Here is a 23,464-nt window from a genome sequence, read left to right as displayed (position 1 = left end):
AAACCAATCCAAAATGGACCCTCCCATACCGTACTATGAACCGACAAGTTCTTGAACCTAAGAGTTAGATACTCGCAACAAAATGCACCAGAAAACTTCAGACACATGACACTAGTATACTGCAGGACCTCATGGAGTCCATTGCCGTTCAGGTGAAACCTGCATTGATCGACCATATCCGCTCCTGTCATGCGCCTGTACCATTCTTAAGGAGAAAATATATTCTAAGATCCTCATTTACAGTGTACATTATCACACCGCCACAAGGCATAATACAAGTCGCAGCTCCAAAATCCGACATACCTAAGTTCATTGGGTGCCAAATACATTATTTGAAGAACTAAATATCCATGAGAATCGGCGTACAGTGTTCAAGGCCTCATAACAGTAAGTTATTTTTGGAATATGGGTGTGATAACTGAGAAGCACGCAGACAACAGTACTCCCCAAGCCTCGTTCATTCAGCATCCTCAGGTTTGACTGATGAAGGGGTTTCTTCAGTTTTAGCCTCAGTGCTCTCTGATGGGCCATCTTCGCTCGTCTTAGGCACATCTTTATCAGCCACTTCTGCAGATTCAGCAGTGGATGCTCCTTCCGCCGCTGGGATGGTTTTGATGGTTCCAACCTTAACATACTTGCTCATGAACTTGTACTCCCAGTCCTGCAAAGCATCGAGTTCAAATGGGCCAAGACCAGATATATCCCCAGTCAGATCTTTCTCTTCAAATGACATCTTTGCAAGAGCTCTGCTTGCATCCTTCCCAGCAAATAGAGCATAAGGACCCCCTGGCCCATAAAACATCCTGCAGAAAATTACGTTATATGGGCCATCGGACGTTACAAGAGAAAAGAAAAGATGATCATGTCCCCAGGGAGATTTTCATAATTATCATTTTTCCTATTAGTACAACTATTTATATTTGGCCACTATTGGACCAAACTCATGTTTTAAGAAAGTAAACAACACATCATATTTTGAAATCAGAACTTTTAATTAACCATGATGAATTTGAATCAGTCGATATATATAAAAACATGCCATTTTTGTGTAGCACCTAAGACCAGCTGTCCATTCGATTGAAATCACCCAATTCTACACTCGATCACCAATGAACTTAACTTCCTCAAATTAGAATTCAGTGGGAGGATGGGCCAGCAGAAGTACTAAGATCAGAGCAGCAAAACGATGATTCCCAAAACTTTCGTGGCTTAAGGCAAAGAGCTCTAGATACTAAGCAAGACACTATCTCGTGTTAAAGCAACTGAAAGCAATCATCCACCATCCCGTTGTTTGGACACCAAATTGCAGTGTAGCTATGAACAACTATACCAAGCAGCTCACTGGCGCCGCGTGTTCAATTACGTGGTTCTACAACATCATAGACTTCGTTTTCCATGAGAAAAGCACCTGCTCTTCTCTCAAGAGACATATCCATGATTCTCCTAAACATAACTCCAAAGAAGTCCCATGGGTGGAAATCACTGAGACATTCAATAAAATGTTTTAATCCTCGACAACGAGGAACATCGTCATGTAACGGAGACGCCATGTGCCGACGTGACATGAACAACTAATTAGGTATGTTCAGTTATTGTGACTTTTCCACATCAGGTGATACTAAATGCAAGGGAGGACATTTAAATGGTTTGGCGACACCACTCTACAAGGTATAGCCGCACAAGAGATTTACTTTCCAACCTCAACATCACGTGTCTATGGGGCAACTTACAATTTTCCTTATCTACTATGCTAAATAGAGCACACATATGAATCAGCCTAAAAAAACATCTCATATTAGACTGCATCAAATTAAACGGACAACCCACACCCCTAAATCTCAAACCATGAGCACGGAACCGGAACACTTTCCAGAACCCAATGGCATCAAACGCGCAAAAGATCAAACCTTGACGCAGGCGCCGGCCACCAACCACGAGAAAGGGTTAAAGGAAAAACTACCGAAGCTGCAAATCTTCAGGAACTACGACACTAAACACGAAGAGTCCCCGAAAACCACTGTAGCAGCTGAAATAATAAAACCCTAAACTCCATCAATACTCTACCGACTCAGAGTCACTAGGCAGGGCATCTTCAATACAATAATCCGTCCTAGAAAGAACATCGCATCGGAATCGGTCAAAGAATCTTCAATCACAAGTCAAATAATCGGACCACTCAAGCTTTGACCCGGTCGAGCAAAGTTCATCCCGACACAGCGACGATCCGATCCCGCAACCCACGGCCGCCGCAGGCAAAACGACCGGAACCGCGCGACGAGCGCTTAACGATTTCATCCGACGTGGCCCAAAAACAAGGGGCCCAGCGGCGTAACTGCTCTGGGAGACGTCGTAGATCTGCCCCCTGATGGCCATCAGGAGGGGCTTCTTGGGGTCGGCGCCGTCGTACTGCCGGAGCTCCTCCTCGGAGATCTCGCCGAGCTGGACGGGCGGGGGGAGGGGCTGCATCTGCTCCTGGAAGTCGCGCGGCCGCTGGTGGCGGTCGGAGGACGAGCCGAAGAGGCCGGACACGACGTAGTAGACGGCGAGGCCGAGGGCGACGACGGTGAAGAAGGCCGCCGGAGAGAGGCCGGTGTAGGCGACGATGGAGCCCTTGAGGGTCTCCCACAGCTGCAGCGCCATCGCCGACGTGCTTCGGAAGCGAGAGAGAGTGAAGAGAGAGAGAAGAGAGAGAGAGCGAGAGATTCCGAATTCGATTCGGAGTCGACGGGGGCGTGGTCCGAAATTGGGTGCGCACGTAAAAGACAGGCTGAGACGTTTTTGTATTTATTTAAGAGATAATTGCATCGGAACTCTTAAAATTTATAGTAAAAATACAATTGAACCCTAAAATTTTTAAAAAATATAATTAAGTCCTAAAACTCGTTCGTAAATGTAATTGAGTCCTAAAACTTTCAAAAAGTATAATCAAGTCCTAGAACTTATCGAATTAGCCCAAACAAGTCATTCCTTTGATTGCACTATTTTAAAGTTGTAAGACTCGATTACACTTTCGTGATAAGTTATAGGACATGATTATATTTTTATAAAGTTTCAGAACTCAATTACACTTTCATAATAAATTTTAGGACTTTAAGTGCATTTATCCTTTTAAATATCCCTTTTATTTAAAGCTCGATTTAGTCTATATATAATATAGTTTTGGTTTGGCCTGATTAACGTGACGGCCTTGGACGATAACGTGTTATTTTATCAAATGATTTTCTTGATTTTTCTAATTTTCGTATCTAGGAAAAGCTTATCAACAATTAATAATTACGATTACCCCTACTCTTTTAGTGAGGTTGGCAGCCAGTCAGTAGCATGTCATGTTGGAAAGTGGAAAAATGTTTGATATTAAAAAAGAGAAGCCACAATTCGGTCAAAAAGAAGTTTTAGGGACTCTCCTAATAAAAACAAGTTTCTTTCGATGACTAATTGATATTTGGAACGTTACTATCATAAGTGCGAGGTTCGACTTTCGCACTCCACAAGAAATAGAGCAAAAGTCACAAAGTGAAGAGAGTCAAAGATAAGACAGACTAAAAAAAAAACAAATAGAGGAATTCAGGACGGTCGTAGATGGATTTCCCTTTTGGGCAATTACGGCATTGGATTTGCCTTTCCAAAATGCAATCTTGACATTTCTATTCTTTCACAATTTCATTTCATAAACTTTGGTCTTGGCATGTTACGGGAAAGATTCCAATGCTGACAAAATGGTAAGGTAACGCCTTTAAATTTAGTGCCCAAATTTCGAAAAGAACGAAATGACCCATTCGACTTTATAACGTGGTACAACGTCGAGCGAATCCCTGTATTTCTTTTAGCACGCGAAACGCAATTCGCGACAATTTGCGATGCACATGTGATCGAACGACTTATTTCGACAATAAATGGTTGTCGAATTTTTGCTTCGACCACGGGGGGAGATAATTGAGCCGTACCGTAAAATTGGTAGGGTAGGTGGTCGGTCCACCAAAGCAAAAATCATTTCTTTTTCCATCTACAAGGAAAACCAAAGTTGATTTCTTGCTCTTTATAGTAGGAGGATTATTGGCAACATATCACCGTCAATGCTACATTTCTGACAATCGATTCCTACCCACCATAGCTCTTCAAACTTGGTAGCCTCTTTCACAAGTTGCCATTCAAATAGTTCGGCCCGGCCCATGAATTGCTCTCCACTTTTCTCGGTTCATTTCGAAAACTAGACTTTGCATCTTTTCAAAAGGTTTCGAAGTCGCTCGCTTTGTCTCTGAGAGAGAGAGAGAGAGAGAGAGCAAGCATGGGGGTGAAGAACTTGTGGGACATCCTGGAATCGTGCAAGAAAACCATCCCTCTTCACCACCTTCAGTGAGCTTCCCCTCTGTCTCTTTCCCTGCGTCGAGCTGCGGTTCTTGTTTGTCTGTTCTTGATTCAAGAGGGTGTTCGGGTCCGTCTGCATACATGTATGTCACCGGACGTTCTTGAATTGGGTGCAGGAACAAGAGAATGTGCATCGATCTCTCGTGTTGGATGGTCCAGCTGCAGAACGTGAGCAAGTCCCACAATTGTATGAAGGAGAAGGTTTATCTCAAGGGCCTCTTCCACCGGCTCAGAGCTCTCCTTGCTCTCAACTGCAGCCTCATTTTCGTCACAGGTCCGGGTTCTTGCCTTCTTGTTTCTCCTGGAGTGAAAGTTCGCTTGTTGGGTCATCGTCAAAAGTCTTGCTTCTCCTTGCCTCTTTTACTTTGCCGATCCCTGCTGAGCTACAGGTCGGTGCTTTAAGTTTAATTCCTTGAGGGTTACCGTAGTGAAGCTTCGTTTGTCGATTTTGGTGCTACCCAATATGTGATGGGCCATGACTCCATCTGCTGAGGAGGTTCTCTTATGTGCTGAATTGAAAGTTTCGGCACAAAATTTTTGTGAAAGTTCCTCTCTTTGTCATAATTCTGTGTGTCATGACCACACAAAACTGGATTTTTGTTTAAAAAAGATGCTTGTTTTCTTTCCTTTTTCTAACTAAGAAAAGTCGTCCTTGTTTCGTCTCATGGCATGTTACATTATGCCATTTTCACTGGTTCATCTAGAAGACATGTACTGAGTATTTGAGCCATGATCTTTCTTTTATTCAGATGGATCCATTCCTGCAATCAAACTATCCACTTACAGGCGTCGTCTAAATTCGGGAATTGAGGTATCGTTCACACTATCTACTGTGCTTTGCATTACTGTTCTATCTCCCCTGATCCAAGCTGTATGGTCTTTGGACATCCTTTGCATTGTGTTTTCATACTAACCTCAGTGAGGGCAGGTTAATCGAGAAGAAACAAATCTACAAAACTTAGCTTCACTGAAAAGAAACATGGGCTCTGAGTTCTCGCGCATGATCAAAGAGGCGAAGGTTTTGGGTATGGCACTTGGAATTCCTTGCTTAGATGGGTAAGGTTTTCCACAGTACTTAGCATTATTCATAGTATGCTAGGAATCACTGTAGTAGTAAGGCAGAAAGTGTTCATTCGTAAGAGAAAGTGGAGATCAAACCCAACAAAGCCTTTTATTTTGCCATGAGATGTAACAAGTGCAACATATACACCTGTGTTTGTATTTGCATTCAGTACATCGGTTTTGCAAAATAGATGCCTTATCGTCCATTGTTGAATATGATTAATGGAAACTTTTGTTTCCAATTTTCCCTTTGCAAACACTTTGGCTGAAAAGTGCTTTGAGCAACTATTGATCGCCTTACCTCCTTGTGAAAGAATGTTTTAACTTCTAAGCATTAGAAATTACAGATTTATGAAAAAATAGATGAATTGTCTAGAAACTATTTCCAATGTAGCGATGAAACTTGCTAACTTGTCATGCCTATTATTCAGGATGGAGGAAGCTGAAGCTCAGTGTGCACTGTTAAACTCAGAATCACTATGTGTGAGCACAAATCCTGTTTTATTAATAGTCCTGCCAGTATATTTTCCATTGCCATGACTTTGCTGCAATTATTAGGATGGATGCTTCACCTCCGATTCAGATGTTTTCCTCTTTGGAGCAAAGACAGTTTACAGAGACATTTGCCTTGGTAAGTATATAAATTAACTTGTCTTTTTTTGAGATCTTTAAGTCATCCTTGTATTTTTTTTTCCTTGCGAAAAAAGGGACTTGTTATTGAATTTTTATGTTCAAATAACAATAAAAGTTGCCGTGTGAATCAGGTGATGGTGGTTATGTTATCTGTTATGAAATGGCAGACATAGAGAGACAGCTTGGATTTGGAAGAAAATCGTTGGTAATTCTCTTATCGGCCCATGCATCTGCTCATGAGATATGTCACTCTCTTCATTGTTCTTGAAGTACCTCTAGACATTTGTCACCTTGCACATGATGGACAGTTAAGGCTATGTGGTGATTTCGTTTTGCGTGTGCCTGCAGGCATAAACTATGTTGCAATCTTCCCTCAATTATTATTTGTTACCTCTTTTGTTAACTCAGCTAGTTATGATTTTCAGATTGCACTTGCCCTGCTTCTGGGGAGTGACTACTCCCATGGAGTTCGTGGTTTTGGTCCAGTGAGTTTTAGATATCTGTACTTCTTAGCTACTGTGGGTTCTCTCTATGGTTACTGCGAGACCACAATTATAGTGCATCTTTATTCATGACCTGCTTGCTCTTGCTTCATATAGGAGTCGGCTTGTCAGATAGTAAAATCAGCTGGAGATGATGGGGTTCTTCAAAAGATTGCATATGGGGGATTGCCCATTGTAAAAAAGACAAAAGGTTTAAAGAAACAGCAGAAGCTGCATGAGCCAAATGATAAGAAAAACTCATCGCCTAATGAGTTTGATGTCAATGGTGAGTCATTGGAACTTGATATGATGCTATTAAGTATTTGTAGTTCTAGCAGAATGACTTGGGTTGGTGAAATATATTTGGTTGAAATAGGAACTTATGCTCCTAAATTCAACTGAGATCGATTATGCCCTAGCAGAAAAAGAACTAAGATTGACCATGAAAGAGTCAGAAATCTTTACTTGCAGTTGTCCTTGACTTAATATACGAAAGATGCGCAAGTGATTTGTACAGGACTTTCAGCTTGTCCTCTGGTATATCTTTCAAATGCTTTAATATATACTGACATGCCAATATTTCTTAAAATCTTATAGCTCAAAAGATTAAGTTAATTGTGGTAATTTGTTCTTTCACAGTAATTTGTTTTTTTACATTCTAGGTTGTTAACAATTTCTAGTCACCATAATCTGAAGAATGAGGAGATCTTTTGAAGGCTTATTCTGCAGCAATTTTTCAAATATCTATGTGCATTTCTGTAGCAGTTGTTACATATTCTCAGTTTTTGCAATTCAACATAGAATTGAATTTTTTTTATGTCTGTGATAGGTAGTACGCGTAATTCTCAAGGAAATGAACAATTTTTGCAAGTTATTGATGCATATATTAGGCCAAAGTGTCACTCCGCAGATTCTGAAGCCGTCTACAGGTAAGAAGGCATATTTCCATCTTCCACAGATTTGTTCTTCTGCATCTTTTTCTTAGAGTGAGTTCGAAAATGAATAAAATATTATTGTTGCATGATAAATCCGTTTAGCTTTACCACCACAAAGACTCACAGAAAGACCGTACGATATTGTGACGCGATCAGGCCGCACTAAAGATTTCAGTACTTATAGATGTCTGATATGGGTGTCGCAATAGAATATCCTTCCCCGTACTGCACACTTAATCTCATAAGTAGATCATGCTTTTTATTCTTCCTTCTCTCTATCAAACTATTGCGATTAATTTTGACTCAAGCAAATAAAGACGCAAAGAGATGGCAGGACTGTTGTTGATCCATGTTCCATTGACTGACAGGTTTGCATGATCTGGTGACATATGTTTTCAGCTTCTATTGGACTTTTTTGCCTTCTTTTCGTGGACTGTCATGTAGGTTTTGTCTGAAACTTCAAAACTGGCTAAGCATATCACAAGGTTTATAATTTAGCTACTGAATGGTCTGAGTTGCCCTACTCAATCATTTCATGGCATGCACATGACCATTGCTTGGGAATCTTGTAGCGAGCAACCTTTTAGCTGAAAGTTAAAACATTATGAACCAAAGCGACTCTTTATCAATTAATGGAGCAGAAGGTAAATAAGATGCAAAACATTCGAGCTACTTGATTTGCCTTTATTTTTCCTTCGAATTTTGGTGTAATGATGATGATGATCAATTGGCAATTAACTAGTTCAATCTTTGTAGGGTCCTTGCAAATCATCCTTTTCATCGTACTAAATTTCAAGAAGTATGTGCCGAGATGTTTGAGTGGCCTCCTGAGAAAACAGGTTTTCTATCCACTCTCGCATGTAGATATACTGATGTTTTCTATGTACATCCGTGCTCTCCTGTTAGTGTGTGCACAGACACACACACACGACCTTACATACAAAGATTTGCATGCTCATGTTGTTATAGTTGTCCTCAGATGAGTATATCCTACCAAAGATTGCAGAGAGAGACTTAAGGAGGTTTGCCAAATTGCGGTCAGCATCTTCAAAACTTGGGGTTGAGCTTCCTCTATATGAAGTATGAATTTTCCCTTTGCAATAATGCCTCGTGCTTCTTAATTTTCCCTTTTTTATGGTCATACACTTATCTATTCAGTAGGACCTTATTTGTTGAGTCATCGAGAATATGCTCCATTTTCACTTCAAGAAATAAGTATTTCTGAATTGCAGATTCCTGTCAAATGTCCTGTGTCTGGAATCATCAAGCAGAGAAAACTTCTCGGTGTAGAATGTTTTGAGGTCTCATGGGAGCACTTGGACGGACTTGAAACTAGCATTGTGCCTGCTGATCTTTTGGAAAGGTGAGGTGCTTCATGCTGCTTTGTGCATCTGCTTTTCATACTTATGGTAATGGGCGACGTATTGAAATGCTGGATCACATAACTTATGGCTTTTCTATCATTTTTACCTGTGTTGCTGGCTTATGCTTTTTAACCAACTCTCTCCCAAATTCACTCTAATTCTCCTCTCCTTTTTATTTTCAATTTTTCATTCGTCCTCTAGTGCTTGTCCTGAAAAGATACTGGAGTTCAAGGAGAAAGTAGCTCTGCGGAAAAAACAGAAGTGTCATAAGCCAAGACAGAGAAAATTGAAGAGCGAGTGCTTGCTTGCAGAGCTTGATCTGAAGCTCCAGCAACTGTTGCTCGAAATCAACTCCGAAAGCGGCAGCAATCCTAAAACTAATCCACTTTCTTCAAGAGCCGTAACATCAGAAAATGGAAGAGTCGCAATTGATGTTGATCTATTGGATGACGGCTCATTAGTTGATCAAGAGCTGGACATTGAACGTGGTTGTAATGCTTCCATGCCCTCTTCTTCGGCTAATACAAGTGTTGCTGAAAAGGAGGTCATCGATCTCTTAAGCCCTTCCCCAGCAATCCGGCATCCAACCGTTACTAAATGCAAGCATTTTGGTTATCAGCATATAGATGTAATCGATTTAAGCGAGTCAGATGCTGAGGTGTCACCTGAACATGAGAAGAAAGCGAGAGAACTACGACAGTTCATAGCCAATGTTAGGGATGACACTCCTTGAGTTGCATAAATGAAAAACTTTCAGCTGCTTGTCTTAAATTTTTGGTTGGACTGTGTTAGTCACCACTGGAAGGCTCAAATCAAGCATATATGATTGAACGACTAACCATATCCATCCATTGGATGCTCGGCAATAACTACTCAAAGATACAAGTCCTAAAATACAGATCAAGGTTGTTTTTCTACCCTGTCGTGTGTCTGGCCATTGGAATGTCAAGCATGTCAGGCTTTCACTAGTAACAGTCACAATGTCTTGTAATCCGGTTTACGAGTTCCTTGACCGCGCGCATACTTAAAGATTACAAAAATCAGACAAAGTGCATAAATAAGGAAATCCTAACCTGGATTTTAAGAAACGTTTGTTAGATCAAAGACCCTTATTTGGATTTAGCAAATAAATTCCATCAAAGGGTATTAAGTTTAATGCTCTGCTTGAAGAAACCCCATTATGAATAGGGTTAATACTACAAAAACCCCAAACTGGTACACCCATGATAATTTTATCCCAAACTACTTTTTTTACTACAAAAAACCCCAAATTGGTACACACGTGATAAATTTATCCAAAACTAATATTTTGACCACTAAAAGCCTCAAACTGGTACATTTGTGACAAATTACCATACGTTAGTTTCCGTTAAATTAAATTAATACCACAAAAAATCATAAACTAGTACACCTATAATAAATGGAGGGTAAAACATAAAACTGATACATCAGTTAACTATAGCGTGCCATTTAACAAAGCAATTTGACGGTAAAATTTAGCGGAAATAAACTAAGGATAAATTTGTCATAAGTGTACCAATTTGAGGTTTTTGGTGGTCAAAAAATTAGTTTATGGTAAAATTATCACAGGTGTACTAATTTGGGGTTTTTCGTGATATTAACCCTTATGAATATCCAAGCTGCGGTGCAAGTTGCTATTCATTGTGTCAAACTCATTCTGCCAAAAGCTTATAAGGAGAACTGAAGCAAATCCATGTGGATGCTGAGCAAATTCATGCAGTATCTGAGAAGAACACTGAAAATTCAACATTAGAACAAAGCGTGAGCTGAATGTTTAGCTGTAATCACTGAAGTTTCGCAGATAATATTGGCTGATGTTCGAAATAGCACAAAAAAGTATACGAGCACTCATCTCATATTTACTCACTATTTCTTTGATATAGCTATATACAGCACACCAAGGCTATGATGGCCGATGAGCCGTTGGCCAGTTTATTGGTTTCACAAGGCTCTCTGGTGTCTGGAAATCTTTTGGATTTTCATGGATAGTTTCGAATGAGGAGCTAGAGTTAGGGTAGTCAGGATGACCAGGGAGCTGCACTAATGAACACGGTGATGAAGATGGAAACCGGTCTGAAAAACGGCTAGATGAACGGAGGGAACTTGTATTGCTACTATTTGAGAGACTTTGAACGCTAGATGGAGTGAAGTTGAAGTCGTGATTCTGAGAAGGGAGATCAGACATCCCTTCACTCTTCTGAAAGGAAGCCTGGGGTTCCATCAGTTGTGATCCAGGTGGACCAGGCCAAGCCACCTGGGTTGCAACACATGGAGTAGAGCAGATTGAAGCTTCTACAAGCAGTGATTCTGGTGGACCAGGCAGAGTTGTGTGGTTTGTGATGCTTGGTGCACAGGAGCCCTGAGGCTCCAAAAGCAATGATCCTGGCGGACCTGGCCAAGCTGTCTGGCTCGCAACACTAGGAGAGACTGATTCACCAACTTTTGCTTTTCCAGCCACTTTCACAGTCAATACCTTCTTCCCCATCTCGAACCCATTTAAATGTGACGAAGCTACAGCTGCATCAGATGGATTTTCAAATCGGACAAACCCATAACCTTTGCTGACTCCTGTGTTATGGTCCCTAATCAAATTAGCTTCAACAAGCTTGCCAAAAGGACAGAACAACTCTTTCAACTGATCATCATCTACCGTTAGAGGCAAGTGGCTGACATAGAGATTTCCATTGCTGTCGGATGTGTTGCAGGAAACATAAGAAGAATCAGGTGGCTGGGCAGGGCAGGCATGATTTGGATGCCTTTGCATGCCACACATAAAGCACGGACCTTGTGCCTCGGGATAAAATTTTCTCAATGCACAAAACTCCTTCAGTTGGGTTCGTTTGTGATCATTCATTCTCGCATCAACCGGAATCAGAAGTTTCTCAACCATTCCAGCTGCTGCATCTAGAGATTCTTGATTATCTGCCTCTATGTAGACGTGCAAGTCATCGTTTTCAGAGGCATGTTTCCCCCGGGCGAAGGAGCCTGCGCCCCTCAGGGAAATCCTTGCTCCGGTTTCTTTCTCTATCCTCTTTTGAGTATTTCCGCGAGGACCAAGAATAAGATCGACAAAATTGTATCCTGGGTACTGCTTCACTGGCACGTAAAGCTTCTTGAAGAGCTTGGAGGGCTTGCGGATTGGAGGAGTCTTGAAAGTTGGGTGCTTCTGGATCAATTTCGATATAATTCCTTGGCGTTTCCTAACGAGTTCCTCCCGAAGCCTTACTTCACGCGTGTTGACTCTGATGCCGAGATCATTGTACACAGGTTCAGGAGAAGGGGATTGATCTTCCGAGGGTCGGACGTCGTGAAGCACCGGCTTTTGCAATTCACTGTTGAGTTCTGCAAGCTCTGCCTTCAGCTTAACTATTTCTGGGTCGGAGTCGGATTCTAGTGCACTCTCTTTGATGAAGTCGGGAAGCTGTAGGGGTCCTAACAATTTTATCCGTGTATCGAAGCTAGACCACCTAGTTTTTCTTCGTTTCTTGCTCCTATCGTCTTCTGCACTTTCTTCATCATCCCCGACTCGCGGGTCCCTCCTGGTCCGCCTCCGCTTTCCAGAACTCCCACTACCATCTCGTTTATCAGAATGGGATCCACCATCTGATGATGCCTTGGAGAGACCAGACTCACAACGACAATCCGAAGCAGCAGAACCCAATTCAAATTCTGATTTCGAATTTTCACCAAACCTGTGCTTCTTCTGTGATCGAACATCTGTCACATCAAAGCCTCTCTTCCTTTCATTCGACCATTCTTCCTCCGATGAAACCGGAGGGGAGTCATCTCCCAAGCCCTCGTCTTCCATCAAGTTTCTCATGCCTACTCCTCAGGAAATTCTATAATGCTCTGTGTAAATACACAATCTGATCCATTCAAAAGAAGAAAAACAAAGGGTATTTCCAAAAAAAGAAAAAAACCCATCAGCATAATCCGAGATATGCAGCGAAAGATAGAATGATGCAATAGAATTTGCATCATATTCCATCAACAGGATGAAGATGCAAAATGCGACGAACTAGCTTCCGCATCAAAGATGATCATCAATCTACAGTTCTTGAAGCATTAGACACTAGAAGCACTTACAGTTCATGTAGAATCGAAGGCATGGACGTCTTCTCTGGCCACAATCCATCTGCACATCGGACCTACCGGCATTGATCCCGACCGAGACCATCAATTAGCCGGAAAAACACAGAGTGTTATCGTGAAGCTCCTTTGCTCGAAACGACGCATTTGTGCTATGAATTTTCGGTTGCTGGTTTCCACTTCAAGAATCGCACATGGAAATGATCAAACACAAAACCACGAAGGGAAAATTCACAAAAAAAAAAAAAACTTCATTTTTTCTTCCCATATCAAATAGCCTCATCGCATTTATGAAAACCTACAATTATCCATAACAATAACTTTCCAATCGCATGTAATTTCTTGTTAAGTGTACTTTTTAAATACTTAATATGGAAACGTTTTGATTTTCAATTGCGTTGATTACCCATAGCACAAGAGGGATGGTGTATTGGAAATTACGAATTCTTTTTAATTGGGTTGTTTAAAAAGTGTCCGAAGTTACCCGTTAACAAAATCTGTTTTTTTAATGGATAATGAGCCAACAAATGTGAGTTTGAGGATGCAAGTATTGAGTTCTTGAAATATCACACCGAGTTAATTAGCTAACATAAAGATACAACTAATAAGTTTCACCAATTTCTCTACCGTCATAGTTTCCCCCCGCAAGTGTGAATTAATGATAATTTTCACAAATTTCACCTCACATTTTTTTCCCTCTAAATGGGTTGAAATGAAGCCTTTTGCTTTGTCCTAAGAGTGGAACTTGTTAGCTTGGTGATCTTCCAAGCCCTCACATTGCAGGAAAGTAGCAGCGGTGATGCTTCAAAGGGTCTGCTCAATTAGGCAGAAGAAGGAATAAGAAGCTCCAGCTTGGTTGATGAATGGTTATCGCTCAACCTTCAAGTCGAGTCAAGACGCATGACAGTATCTGCTTCCTGGGTTGTTCTGTCACTAGCTCTTTTTGCTGCAAAAGTTGTTTCACTAGAAGCATTAAAACAAAGAACATTGTATACAAACACAGAACGGCATGTAGATGTACAAAATTGCGTTTGTCTGCACCAGAACATGTACAGCTCAGACATTGTGCACCAAATCATATGAATAGACGAAGTCATCTGTGCGGATGCTTTGAGGAAAACACAGGGTAACAAGGAAAAGGAGCGCCCTCTTTCACAAAATTTTACACATTTTAATCCTATTTACTAGAATCATAAACAGTTGAACCTGTTCGTGTCTCTCGTGTTTCTCCACCACCATGTCCGTAGTATGCTTACTGTACAGTCGAATCAAATCAATCTTGTCGAACTTGGGTATCCGAGATCAAGTTATGAGGATCTAGTGTCAACTGCTTTGCCAGAGTTCTAGCGTTAATTAAGAACTGAAATCTTTTTGCTGCGTCCTCCTCTTCCAAAGCAGATCTTAGGTTTGAAAGGAATTCCTTGTAAACAGTATCCCAATACTCCAGACTTTGGAGAAAGCAAGGCCTCGACTTTTTCTTTTCTCTTTCTGCTTCTTGTTCAGCCTTTGTCTGCATCAACCCATTCTCTGACCTACTACTCATGACAGCCTCGAGCTTTGAAGCCATTTCAGTGGCTCGATTTATACAAGAAGGTGGTATCTGCAGTGGACAAATTGGCCAGATTCCGGCCAAAGCACATCAATTGCAAAAAATTGATAGTTGGGTGCATGGGATGATTGAAACCAAAGTTTAGTGGCCAATAGTAAAGTCCACTCAGTTTAGTGACCATTAGTTCAATTTACCCAAGAAAATAATGAACAATATTATGGATGTGATTTTAGTATTGAATATAGATGACATGACCCACAAAAGAAACGCACGTAAGAATGTGCACTGGCATTCATAACATGAGAAGAAATGGAGGAGAATTCACTAAACCTGTGCAAGCTGAGCAACCTTGAATCCGAAGCTTCTTTCTGAAACACCATGCCTAAGTTTGTACAGGTAGGTAACATCCTCATAATCAGAACTTGCGTCTGATCTTGCATCTTTGCTTGATGTCAGATATGAAACATGATATGCTGAAACGGACCCTGGGAATTCATTTTGGATGTCGGCTATTTTGGGGTAGTGTGTGACAAAGAGGGTCATGCACCTTGTCTTCTCTAGAAGACAATGCAGTGTGGCATAAGCAATAGCAACACCATCGTGTGTACTAGTTCCTCTGCCCAACTCATCAATTATTACTAGTGAACGTGGAGTGCAGTTGCGAAGTATAAGAGAAGCCTCGCTCAATTCTTCGAGGAAGGTGCTCCTCCCTTTCTGAATACTATCAGATGCGCCCATTCTGGTGTAAATGCCATCAAGTACATGTAATTTCGCTGAAGATGCTGGTACAAAGGAACCAACCTAGAGACATCAGAAGGCATTCTTTTATGAGGCAACCGCCCGCTAAAGATCCACCCCCTAAAAGAACTCCTGATGACAGAGCATGCAGAGGAGGGGATACGCAATAAAGGAATATTTCCATTCAGCTATTTAGATAATGAAGGTGGAACTTCATCTTGCACTACATCAAATTAAAAGGACAGAGAAATAAGAGCTTTTGGAAAGGAAGCATAGAATTAGTGCACGATGCTAACTCATTATGGAAGAGAGATACCTGAGCCATAATAGCAATGAGGGCAACTTGGCGGATATAGCAACTCTTGCCTCCCATATTCGGTCCCGTTATAATCTGACAAAATTCTCCATCCCCATGCAAGTTGGTATCATTTGGAACAAAATTGTCAAGTAATAAAGTTTCCAAAACCTGTCAAACCAATCGCAACAGTTGAAAAGGGCCCAAAACCATAGAAAAGCCATGCATACATAAGATTTTAGCATCAACACTTACGAAGTATGGACTCATATTCAGTAATAATTGATGCAACAGGATAGAGCGCAAAGGAAGAGTAATGCGAACTAAAGCTAGACCAGCTTAGGCATATGGGTCTTAACCAACTTGTGACAAGCACAAACTACGGTGAGAAAATTGTTAACCTCCACATTTTCTATATTATAACAGCCTTTTTCAGTCAAAACATTTGGGAAAACCTTTTGAAATCTTTCAAAGAATATAAATTTTACGCCATGGCATAAACTGCAATATCAGAAAACACGCAAAATACTTGATAAATTTCAGTATGTCAAACCAGGTAGTAATGCTAATTTTAAAACAGACATAATTACTCATCTACTTAGGTGCAATAAAAGTTATGAGGGGTCAACAAGCATTTCACACATACTGGATGACGACCGGAACATATCTCTATCTGGACAGGATCATCGTCGTAGACCAAAATTGGACGAACATAATTCTGCAACAGAAACCTTCAGAGATCAAAAACCAACAAAAGAAGCTATAGGATATGGAACGAAACTGTGTTGGTCAATTCACCTTATTTCTTGAAAGGAGAGCTAGTGAATGTAGGCAATCCAAAGCAGCTAAAGCTTGAACAGAAGCTTGAAACTCAGGGTAGTATTTACCAAATCCTAGCAGAAAACCATCCCAAGCAGTTCGGCATGCAATTATCAACTCTTCATTTGCCAATGTCAATTGATCCAAAGCAGTAACGACTTCGGGTGGCTGATAGCGTATTGTTTTCTTAGTGCTGTTTACTTTGACCCAATTCAAAGGAACCTTTACATCTACAGGGAGCTGCAGAAATTTAACATATTAGATATGCAAGCAAGAAGCTACAGAATCACTCAAATGTCATGTCTTTCACTGCAATACAAACTAACATGCAACAGAATTAGGACATTAAAATCGAGAGGCAAAAATCTAAAATGTCTGGCTGATATGCCCAAACCAGGAATGTGCTAAAGGATGCTTTACTTCGGTTCCTAGAAGAAATTTCATCAATTCAAGATGTATTACTTTTACATGCCAACAAACCAAGATTCAAACATTTATCCAAGATTAAGTCCAAACTCAGTTACCTCTATCAGATGTGTAGTTCCAGAGACACTCATGAACTCTAAATTCCGCATTCGAAGTTGCTTCTGGTACATAACAATCAATGACTCCAATCTCTCCTTTGCCACTTGAACAGCTTTCCGGGCAGCAGTAACCTTAAAATGTATGAAGATTCAGATAAGTAGACATAGAAAGGGTATTTGATAAGGAAATAGGGACATGAGCAAACAAAAGAAAAATGTAAGTCTTTGTAGGGCTTACTGACCTCAGGAAATTGGCCATCGGATATCACAATTAAGTTGGACAAGTCCCCCTTTTCAGCAGCTTCTTTGTTTAGAACTGAAAGTAGTTTTGCAGCATTGGAAATCATGCTAGCTGATGATGCGGTCAAAATCAACTTTCTCAACAAAACAGAACGGACAGACTTTAAATGCAGCACATCGTTATTGAACTCTTCCTCCACATGAAGTCGCTGAAGTTGTTTTCCAGAATGCAGTATAGCTTGCATGACTGCAATAAACTATAAAAGAGATTATTTAGAACCAATCAGCACACAGGAAAACTAAATCAAAATAGGTTTGGCAATCATAAACCTCCAAATAATTTTTCGAGGAGATAATTGATGCTTAAATTGCCACATCAAGCTTAAAGAACTTTAGAAATTGTTCCAAAGAACTCAAGGGTTGCTTGGAAGTATTCTCAAAAAAGTCTCTCACCTAAAATGGGAAATAAAGTCTAAAAGTTCCTCAAAAGGAATGAGGAATGTCCTTAAAAACAAATTTTCTAGAGGGAAAAAAATAATTCAATGATTTACTGCACAACTGGCCAAAAAGAAAATGGAAATTTACTGGCACAAGCTCTAACTGGTTCCCAGGTAGACGAATTATTACCTCTGATGCAGTGGCAGTGCGATAGAAGATTCTAGTTATGCCACGTTGAAGATCTGGTGATCTTCCCAAATATGTCAAAACTGAGGAAAGCAAATAATTGAGCTCCGCTTGTTTTACTTCCACATCCCAACTCTCATTATCAAGCACAGTAGTATCTCCTGTTACTTTGTAAGACCCCATTGATTCTGCAAGCTCAGCAACAGCATCAAGGCGAGCAGAAATCATGCTTCTATCACACAAAGGATGAGTCACCTAAATCATCTCGGAAGAACTTAAACAGTCAAATACAGATTAACAAACAAAACTAACAAAAGCACTCCCGTTCAAAATCACACTTGGTAAGTACCCAGTGCCTTAGAAGCCTCGAACCGTAGATGGTGAGAGTGTTATTCATAATCTCCATCAAGGAGCCAGCTTCAGAGCCATCAGAGTTATTCCTCAGGATCTATAGGCATCAAGAAAGCGATATTCAGCATTCAAGGGGAAGGAAAAGGAAACTGAGAAAGGAAGTGCTTTAGCTGCGAAAAAATATAATTTATGACAGATATAAGGTCATCAAGAGGAGAAACGGTTTCCGATCAAAACAAAAATCCATTGAAAACTTCATCAGGACATTCTCTTGAAGTTTAGACCAAGTTATCCACAACCTTTGTCCTCCAAGACTCCATGCATCCGCATAAGATCCAAAATTTGATTTGCCATATATATGTTTATATGCTCTTTCCATTTTCTCATCTTTGAGAACCAACCAATGGATTTCTTAAGAATGAAAATGAAATTAAACAGACAGTCGAAGAGGAGGTGCATACACCTTTAGGAACAGCAACATGTGATTGGCTGGTCAAATCAGTGGCCTTGGTTTCTATATTAGTGCCATGGGATCTCTTTTAGTTTATCTTTTTCCATAATTTGCTATTAAAGGAGGGCCAAGGAGTTTCAGATTGGTGGTCAGAATGTGTTTATGGATGACAAGATGATTAAAGAAAAATCTTAGTACCTCAAGATGTTGAATTACATTGCCAGAAAGGCTCATCTCCATATTGCATGAATAGGGCCGAAAAGCTGCTCCAAGACACAGAATCCTTTCAAAACCAAATTGCTTTAGATGACGTATCGATAAGGCCAATGCTTTGACAGCCAAATCTGGCATATTCATCATTACCTTTGGAACCAAAAATATCAAGCTTAAAATAGGTGATAGAAACTGAGAATATTGTAAGCTAATCATTAATTTTCACATGAGTTGGACAGGAACAGTGGGAAGAAAAGAAGAGGTAAACTAAAAGTTCCATCCCCAAATGAAAAAGGTACAAAATTTCAGCTGCTGCTGACTCATTAAACAATATGTTGCCCTCAAATTTGGACCAATTTATTGACAAGCAATAAATCATGACCAGCTTATCCAATAAATAACATAAAATGCTTCATATATATAGTACCTCCACTGCTGAGCTTCTACTCTCCTGTTCGTTGTCTCCACTTCGCATTTCAGTAACTGATGTGTTGACACTATTTATACTCTCATAAATAGTCATCACTTCAGCTAGTGCACCTCCCTTTGTAAAGCTATCTTGAGGAGCATGCTCCACACGAACATTTGAGGCAGGCCCAGCATAAGAGAGTAACAACTGAAAATGCGAAGTCCATACAGTCAAGAAATTAGCCTGGGACTTGTCTGGCATAAAAAAGATAAACTTGCAAGGCAAAAGGCAACTTTAATTGTCTCTTTACTCTGGATAAGCAAAACATGAACTATTTAATTCTTATGAAAATAATGAAAATGACACGAGGAGAAGAAGATCCTCCATCATGATTGATACAGGGAATCTAATACAAGAGAAAATATTCTATGAGCAGTACACACCACATCATCAACTAATCTGGTGCATGACTACAACGTCTAGTTTGCCATCCATGTGTAACCACCTGCTCCACTGCCTCTGTTTTCTTTGTGATTATAAAATAAACCCAACAACATGGATGGCAACCTTTAATTGATAATATTACATCATAGGGATAAATCGTGTGTTTCTCCTACTATGAAGCTAACCAAGAGATGTATGGTGAAAAAGAAGATGAGATTAGTGTATTTATGACTTCTACATAACATATTTGCAAGACAGACAGTCTTCCCTATCTTGCACCAAAAGCCTAAGGATGTTTTATGCAAAAAGAGCTCCACGAAACTGCAGTACACAAATGGATAGCGTGAAATATACTTTTTGAACCGCTGCATGGAAGAAACACACACCTCTCACAGCAAAGTGGAAAGAGAACATATAGAAGATATGAATCCTGTGCAACAGGAAAGGATTCTCAATGCGGGTTCAACTACTTCCATGGTGTAAACTATTAACCCTTCCATAACTAGATAATGTATGTTCACATACCAATAACTGGACATATATCAATTCCACATTAAGTCTAGTCAGAAAGGCAGAAGAGAGAGAAGATGCAACCCTGTTCATTGTAATTAAACAAACAATATCTCAAGGATATATACTTATAATCCATTATAACTAGTAATTTATAATCAATTGTAACTAGTGAAAGCTACCTTCTTCGTTTGATTCGAAAGTCGGTCTCCAAGAAGCAACTCAGCCGGTGACAAACTTAGAATCATAGCCTCCAGCCCGCTTCTCATCGAATTATCATTAAACTCTCCAAAAACAACTTCCCCTGTGGAAATCTCAATAGCAACAACACCAATTTTTACATCAAACCCGCTCTCCACGCCACATTCCCTATTCTTCACCAACAAATTCTCCTCCACAACACAAGCCAGATAATTACTCTCCCCACCAAACCCCTCGTCCTTACCCCCCATATCCTCGGCCGCTTCGAGCGTGGCCTTCGTATACAAGGCTGACAACCCGCGACAGAACGGGCCTAACCGATTCGAACCGTGAGCCTTGATAGCCGCGGTCTCGGTCTGCTTAACCACACCCACCTTGTACCCAGCATTCACAAGCCTCCTCACATGGACATTAAGTCGAAAAGTTGGTATGCTAGCAGTCATGAAGCTATGATCCACGTGAGCATAAATCCCCAGAACTCTAGCGGCCACTTCCGCATCTTCCCCAAAGAACCTATACTTGTAACCCACTTCCACCATCAAAAGAACATCCGGGTACCTCTCTTTCAGCTCCACCACCTGCTGCTCAAGCGGCGTGTACTTCTTGGAGCTCGGCTCCGGCGTCTCTTTCCTATGGACCTTTTGGAGGAGCGAAGGCACGGGGTTTTGAGTGTGGGGCGAGAGCTTCGGTTTCTTGAGCGGGGAGGCGAGGTGGGAGGAGCGGAGGCGCTTGGCGGGGGAGAAGGAGACGACGGCGGCGATCTTCGGAGGCGGGGTCGACGGGGACGGGGAGGACGGCGGGGGGTCCGGCGCGCGCGGCGGCGGCGTCTTGGGCTTGGGCGTGAAGAAGCGCGATATCACCTGCTGCTTCTGCTTGCCCGTCATCTCGATTCGGCGGAGGAAGGATGGGTTTCGCGCGCTTTTTTCCTTCGCCGGAACGGCGGTTCTCGTCGGAGGGAAGACGACGAGACGACGATCGCGAGAGAGGTTGGGGAAAATGGCAAATCATCCCTAATTTAACGGTGTGTATAATTAAAACTTTTTTTTTATTTTGTAATTTATTTAAAGATTGCGTTTGTTATGTGAAAAATCAATAATTTTCGAAAATATTTTCTTAAAAAAAATCATTTATATCGATTACGAAAACGAACGAAAAATTTTTTTTATATCATTCACAAAAATATTTAAATATAAATTATTATCGATAACGAAATACTTTTCATTAACTAATTATTTTAAATGATATAAATAATTATTTTTTAAATTATTCATTTTCGCAAAAAATCAACTTTCTAACTTCCAAAGTTCATCCCCATCACTAGGAACTTATATGTACATCAATGTACCGTACCTCCATATTTTTGCAAATGTTATAACCTTCATATTTCTTGTTTTTATTTTAAATATTTCAAATACAAAGAAGTTATATGTATTAGACAGACTGTTTGTGCAAAAATATAGGGGAATATTATTCAGTCGATTCTAAATCTATTGTGCTGATGTCAATTTAATCATAAACTATTTTATTTTGACAATTTAGCTATAATCTTTGCGCGAAATCCCAATCTAGTCATTTCGGTTAATTTTCATCGAATATCGCTGACGTGGTGGTACAGCCTTTACTAGCCGCCCTTTGTGTCACACCGCTAAAATTTCCGGACAAAAATTGATCGGAAGAGCTATATTAAAATTTCGTACATATATTTAGGATCAAATTAACAAAATTGCAAAGTCAAGAACCGAACTGACGTTCTTATAATAAGTTTACAACTAATTGGACAATTTTTCTAAATTTAAGCCATTAGGAAATGACCAACACTGTATTTATTACAGATTATTTAGCTCTTGCGCATAAGCCGGTCCTTACCTACGTAGCACGAGTAATTTACTAACCGAACCTATGACAAAAGTGAATTCTATAAAATTTGTTCAACGAAAATTCAAGATCAACATCATAGAGTTTGCTTAGTACGATCGTAAGATAGCGAGTGATTTCGATGAGACTAGCGCCGCATCAACTTTAAGGACCAGACAGGGAGGCCCATCAAATTCATCTGACGCGGGCTAAAGATCCGAGTTCTGCTGTCTTCACTCTACTCTTGGGAAAGCCTGAAGGACAGCTTGAAGAGACGCTTCTGGCCCATGCATGAAGTTTTTTCTCGTTTGTTTCCCTAATGTCAGCTGAACTTGTTGGTCCGCTTTTATGGCTCTTTACTTGTTTGTCTGCACTAATCTGCAATCTCTACTTTCAGTTTTGGTTACTGTGCTATCCACTAATCCCTGTTCACCTTCGTTCTCGAACTGCAAGACGTGATTGATGAAGTGACGTGTGGAAGTTCCAAAGAAGTAACGGTTGTAAGTTCCCAGCTTACAATGAGAGAAGTACTCTAGCATGTTGATGTGTATTGATTTTTATGGCATTGGTCAAAACTAAATTAGGGACATTGGCATTTATGTTTGGCTGGAGCTCGATCAAAGATCCAACCGGAGCTCGACCCATACAACGTGGAGCTTGGATGCCGTTGCCGAGCTTCCCTAGATCTGCTGCTCGACACCACGGTGAAGCCCGAGGTCCTGGAGCTCGATGGCCATGGACAGCGGAAAATAGAGATTGAAGCTGCAAAGACATGGAGAACAAGGAACAAAGAGCGGGAGACAGAGAGCCACTGGGGGCACCTTTGATTGAAGAGTGGGTGGGCCGGTGACGGGAAAATGAGGGCGGCAGCGGAGGCGTGCCGTGACTACAGGTGGAAGACGGAGATTGGTGGAACAAGTAAAGCCTAGGGAATCTTTTACAAGATTATTACGAGTGATTAGGTGCGCGATGATGGAATATACCAATAAACGGGTGATATCAAGCTATCAACAGCCATTAGCTATTGCTCGAGCAGCAGCTAATTCTTGCCGTTCAAGTAAATTAGCTGTAACATGGGTTCAAATCTTGAGCTTCTTCTTCGAGCTTCCCATAACAATGGCACTAGACTTTCACTGCACTTTTCCAACAACACAAACATGAAAAGATCATGCAAAAGGGATATAGTGGGTCCATGGCATATATAATCATAGGACATGATGCACCGGTCGACAATCGAAACGATTTAAACGAGCATCTGTAAAAGCTAATATCACAGGATATGATTTATACG

The 23,464-nt window shown here is 40.7% G+C and overlaps 4 protein-coding genes across 5 annotated transcripts; 1 reads left to right on the top strand and 3 right to left on the bottom strand.

Annotated features, from left to right (window-relative positions):
* Window positions 1-203: 203 nt before the first annotated feature.
* LOC115683152 (membrane steroid-binding protein 1-like) lies at window positions 204-2,750 on the bottom strand. The gene is made up of 2 exons (XM_056304256.1): window positions 2,337-2,750; window positions 204-807 (listed from the first exon to the last, which is right to left on the bottom strand). Exons 1-2 carry the CDS (start codon window positions 2,638-2,640, stop codon window positions 458-460), a joined length of 654 nt encoding a protein of 217 aa, XP_056160231.1. The 5' UTR covers window positions 2,641-2,750; the 3' UTR covers window positions 204-457.
* A 1,472-nt stretch (window positions 2,751-4,222) lies between these two features.
* LOC115683092 (single-strand DNA endonuclease 1) lies at window positions 4,223-9,612 on the top strand. Its single transcript, XM_030607517.2, has 14 exons — window positions 4,223-4,353; window positions 4,482-4,639; window positions 5,115-5,176; window positions 5,294-5,421; window positions 5,859-5,910; window positions 5,986-6,058; window positions 6,192-6,265; window positions 6,486-6,545; window positions 6,660-6,828; window positions 7,372-7,471; window positions 8,234-8,316; window positions 8,457-8,557; window positions 8,710-8,840; window positions 9,043-9,612. Exons 1-14 carry the CDS (start codon window positions 4,286-4,288, stop codon window positions 9,572-9,574), a joined length of 1,791 nt encoding a protein of 596 aa, XP_030463377.2. The 5' UTR covers window positions 4,223-4,285; the 3' UTR covers window positions 9,575-9,612.
* A 974-nt stretch (window positions 9,613-10,586) lies between these two features.
* On the bottom strand, window positions 10,587-13,217 carry LOC115683148 (splicing factor-like protein 1). Of its 2 annotated transcripts, none has more exons than XM_030607583.2 (2): window positions 12,949-13,217; window positions 10,587-12,728 (listed from the first exon to the last, which is right to left on the bottom strand). In XM_030607583.2, exon 2 carries the CDS (start codon window positions 12,680-12,682, stop codon window positions 10,766-10,768), a length of 1,917 nt encoding a protein of 638 aa, XP_030463443.2. In that variant the 5' UTR covers window positions 12,683-12,728; window positions 12,949-13,217; the 3' UTR covers window positions 10,587-10,765. The 2 variants fall into 2 exon arrangements, with proteins under 2 accessions (XP_030463443.2, XP_056160100.1); XM_056304125.1 differs by having other exon boundaries at window positions 10,587-12,711.
* A 706-nt stretch (window positions 13,218-13,923) lies between these two features.
* On the bottom strand, window positions 13,924-21,292 carry LOC115683147 (DNA mismatch repair protein MSH3). The gene is made up of 12 exons (XM_030607581.2): window positions 20,301-21,292; window positions 19,183-19,371; window positions 18,741-18,905; window positions 18,090-18,188; window positions 17,744-17,995; window positions 17,119-17,373; window positions 16,877-17,008; window positions 16,332-16,592; window positions 16,180-16,251; window positions 15,555-15,704; window positions 14,831-15,301; window positions 13,924-14,551 (listed from the first exon to the last, which is right to left on the bottom strand). The coding sequence occupies exons 1-12, from the start codon at window positions 21,201-21,203 to the stop codon at window positions 14,225-14,227; spliced, it is 3,276 nt and encodes a 1,091-aa protein (XP_030463441.2). The 5' UTR covers window positions 21,204-21,292; the 3' UTR covers window positions 13,924-14,224.
* Between the last annotated feature and the right edge of the window lie 2,172 nt (window positions 21,293-23,464).

This window comes from Syzygium oleosum, unplaced genomic scaffold (genome assembly GCF_021117445.2).
Source record: "Syzygium oleosum isolate NSW1041296 unplaced genomic scaffold, Sole_v2.1 Sole_v2.31, whole genome shotgun sequence".
In the NCBI taxonomy this organism is placed as follows: Eukaryota; Viridiplantae; Streptophyta; class Magnoliopsida; order Myrtales; family Myrtaceae; genus Syzygium; species Syzygium oleosum.
This window is presented reverse-complemented; position numbering and strand designations above follow the sequence as displayed.

Bases quoted from the DNA above. Each gene is read 5' to 3' on its own strand.
- LOC115683148 (XM_030607583.2), bottom strand. From the start codon at position 12,682: ATGAGAAACTTGATGGAAGACGAGGGCTTGGGAGATGACTCCCCTCCG.
- LOC115683147 (XM_030607581.2), bottom strand. From the start codon at position 21,203: ATGACGGGCAAGCAGAAGCAGCAGGTGATATCGCGCTTCTTCACGCCC. The intron at 17,009-17,118 runs GTCAGTAAGCCC...ATACATTTTAAG, and splicing joins CCGATGGCCAATTTCCTGAG to GTTACTGCTGCCCGGAAAGC. The intron at 15,302-15,554 runs GTATCTCTCTTC...TGATGTCTCTAG, and splicing joins TCATTGCTATTATGGCTCAG to GTTGGTTCCTTTGTACCAGC.
- LOC115683152 (XM_056304256.1), bottom strand. From the start codon at position 2,640: ATGGCGCTGCAGCTGTGGGAGACCCTCAAGGGCTCCATCGTCGCCTAC. The intron at 808-2,336 runs GCAGTTACGCCG...ACGTAATTTTCT, and splicing joins GATCTACGACGTCTCCCAGA to GCAGGATGTTTTATGGGCCA.
- LOC115683092 (XM_030607517.2), top strand. From the start codon at position 4,286: ATGGGGGTGAAGAACTTGTGGGACATCCTGGAATCGTGCAAGAAAACC. The intron at 6,829-7,371 runs GTGAGTCATTGG...TGTCTGTGATAG, and splicing joins TAATGAGTTTGATGTCAATG to GTAGTACGCGTAATTCTCAA. The intron at 8,841-9,042 runs GTGAGGTGCTTC...TTCGTCCTCTAG, and splicing joins CCTGCTGATCTTTTGGAAAG to TGCTTGTCCTGAAAAGATAC.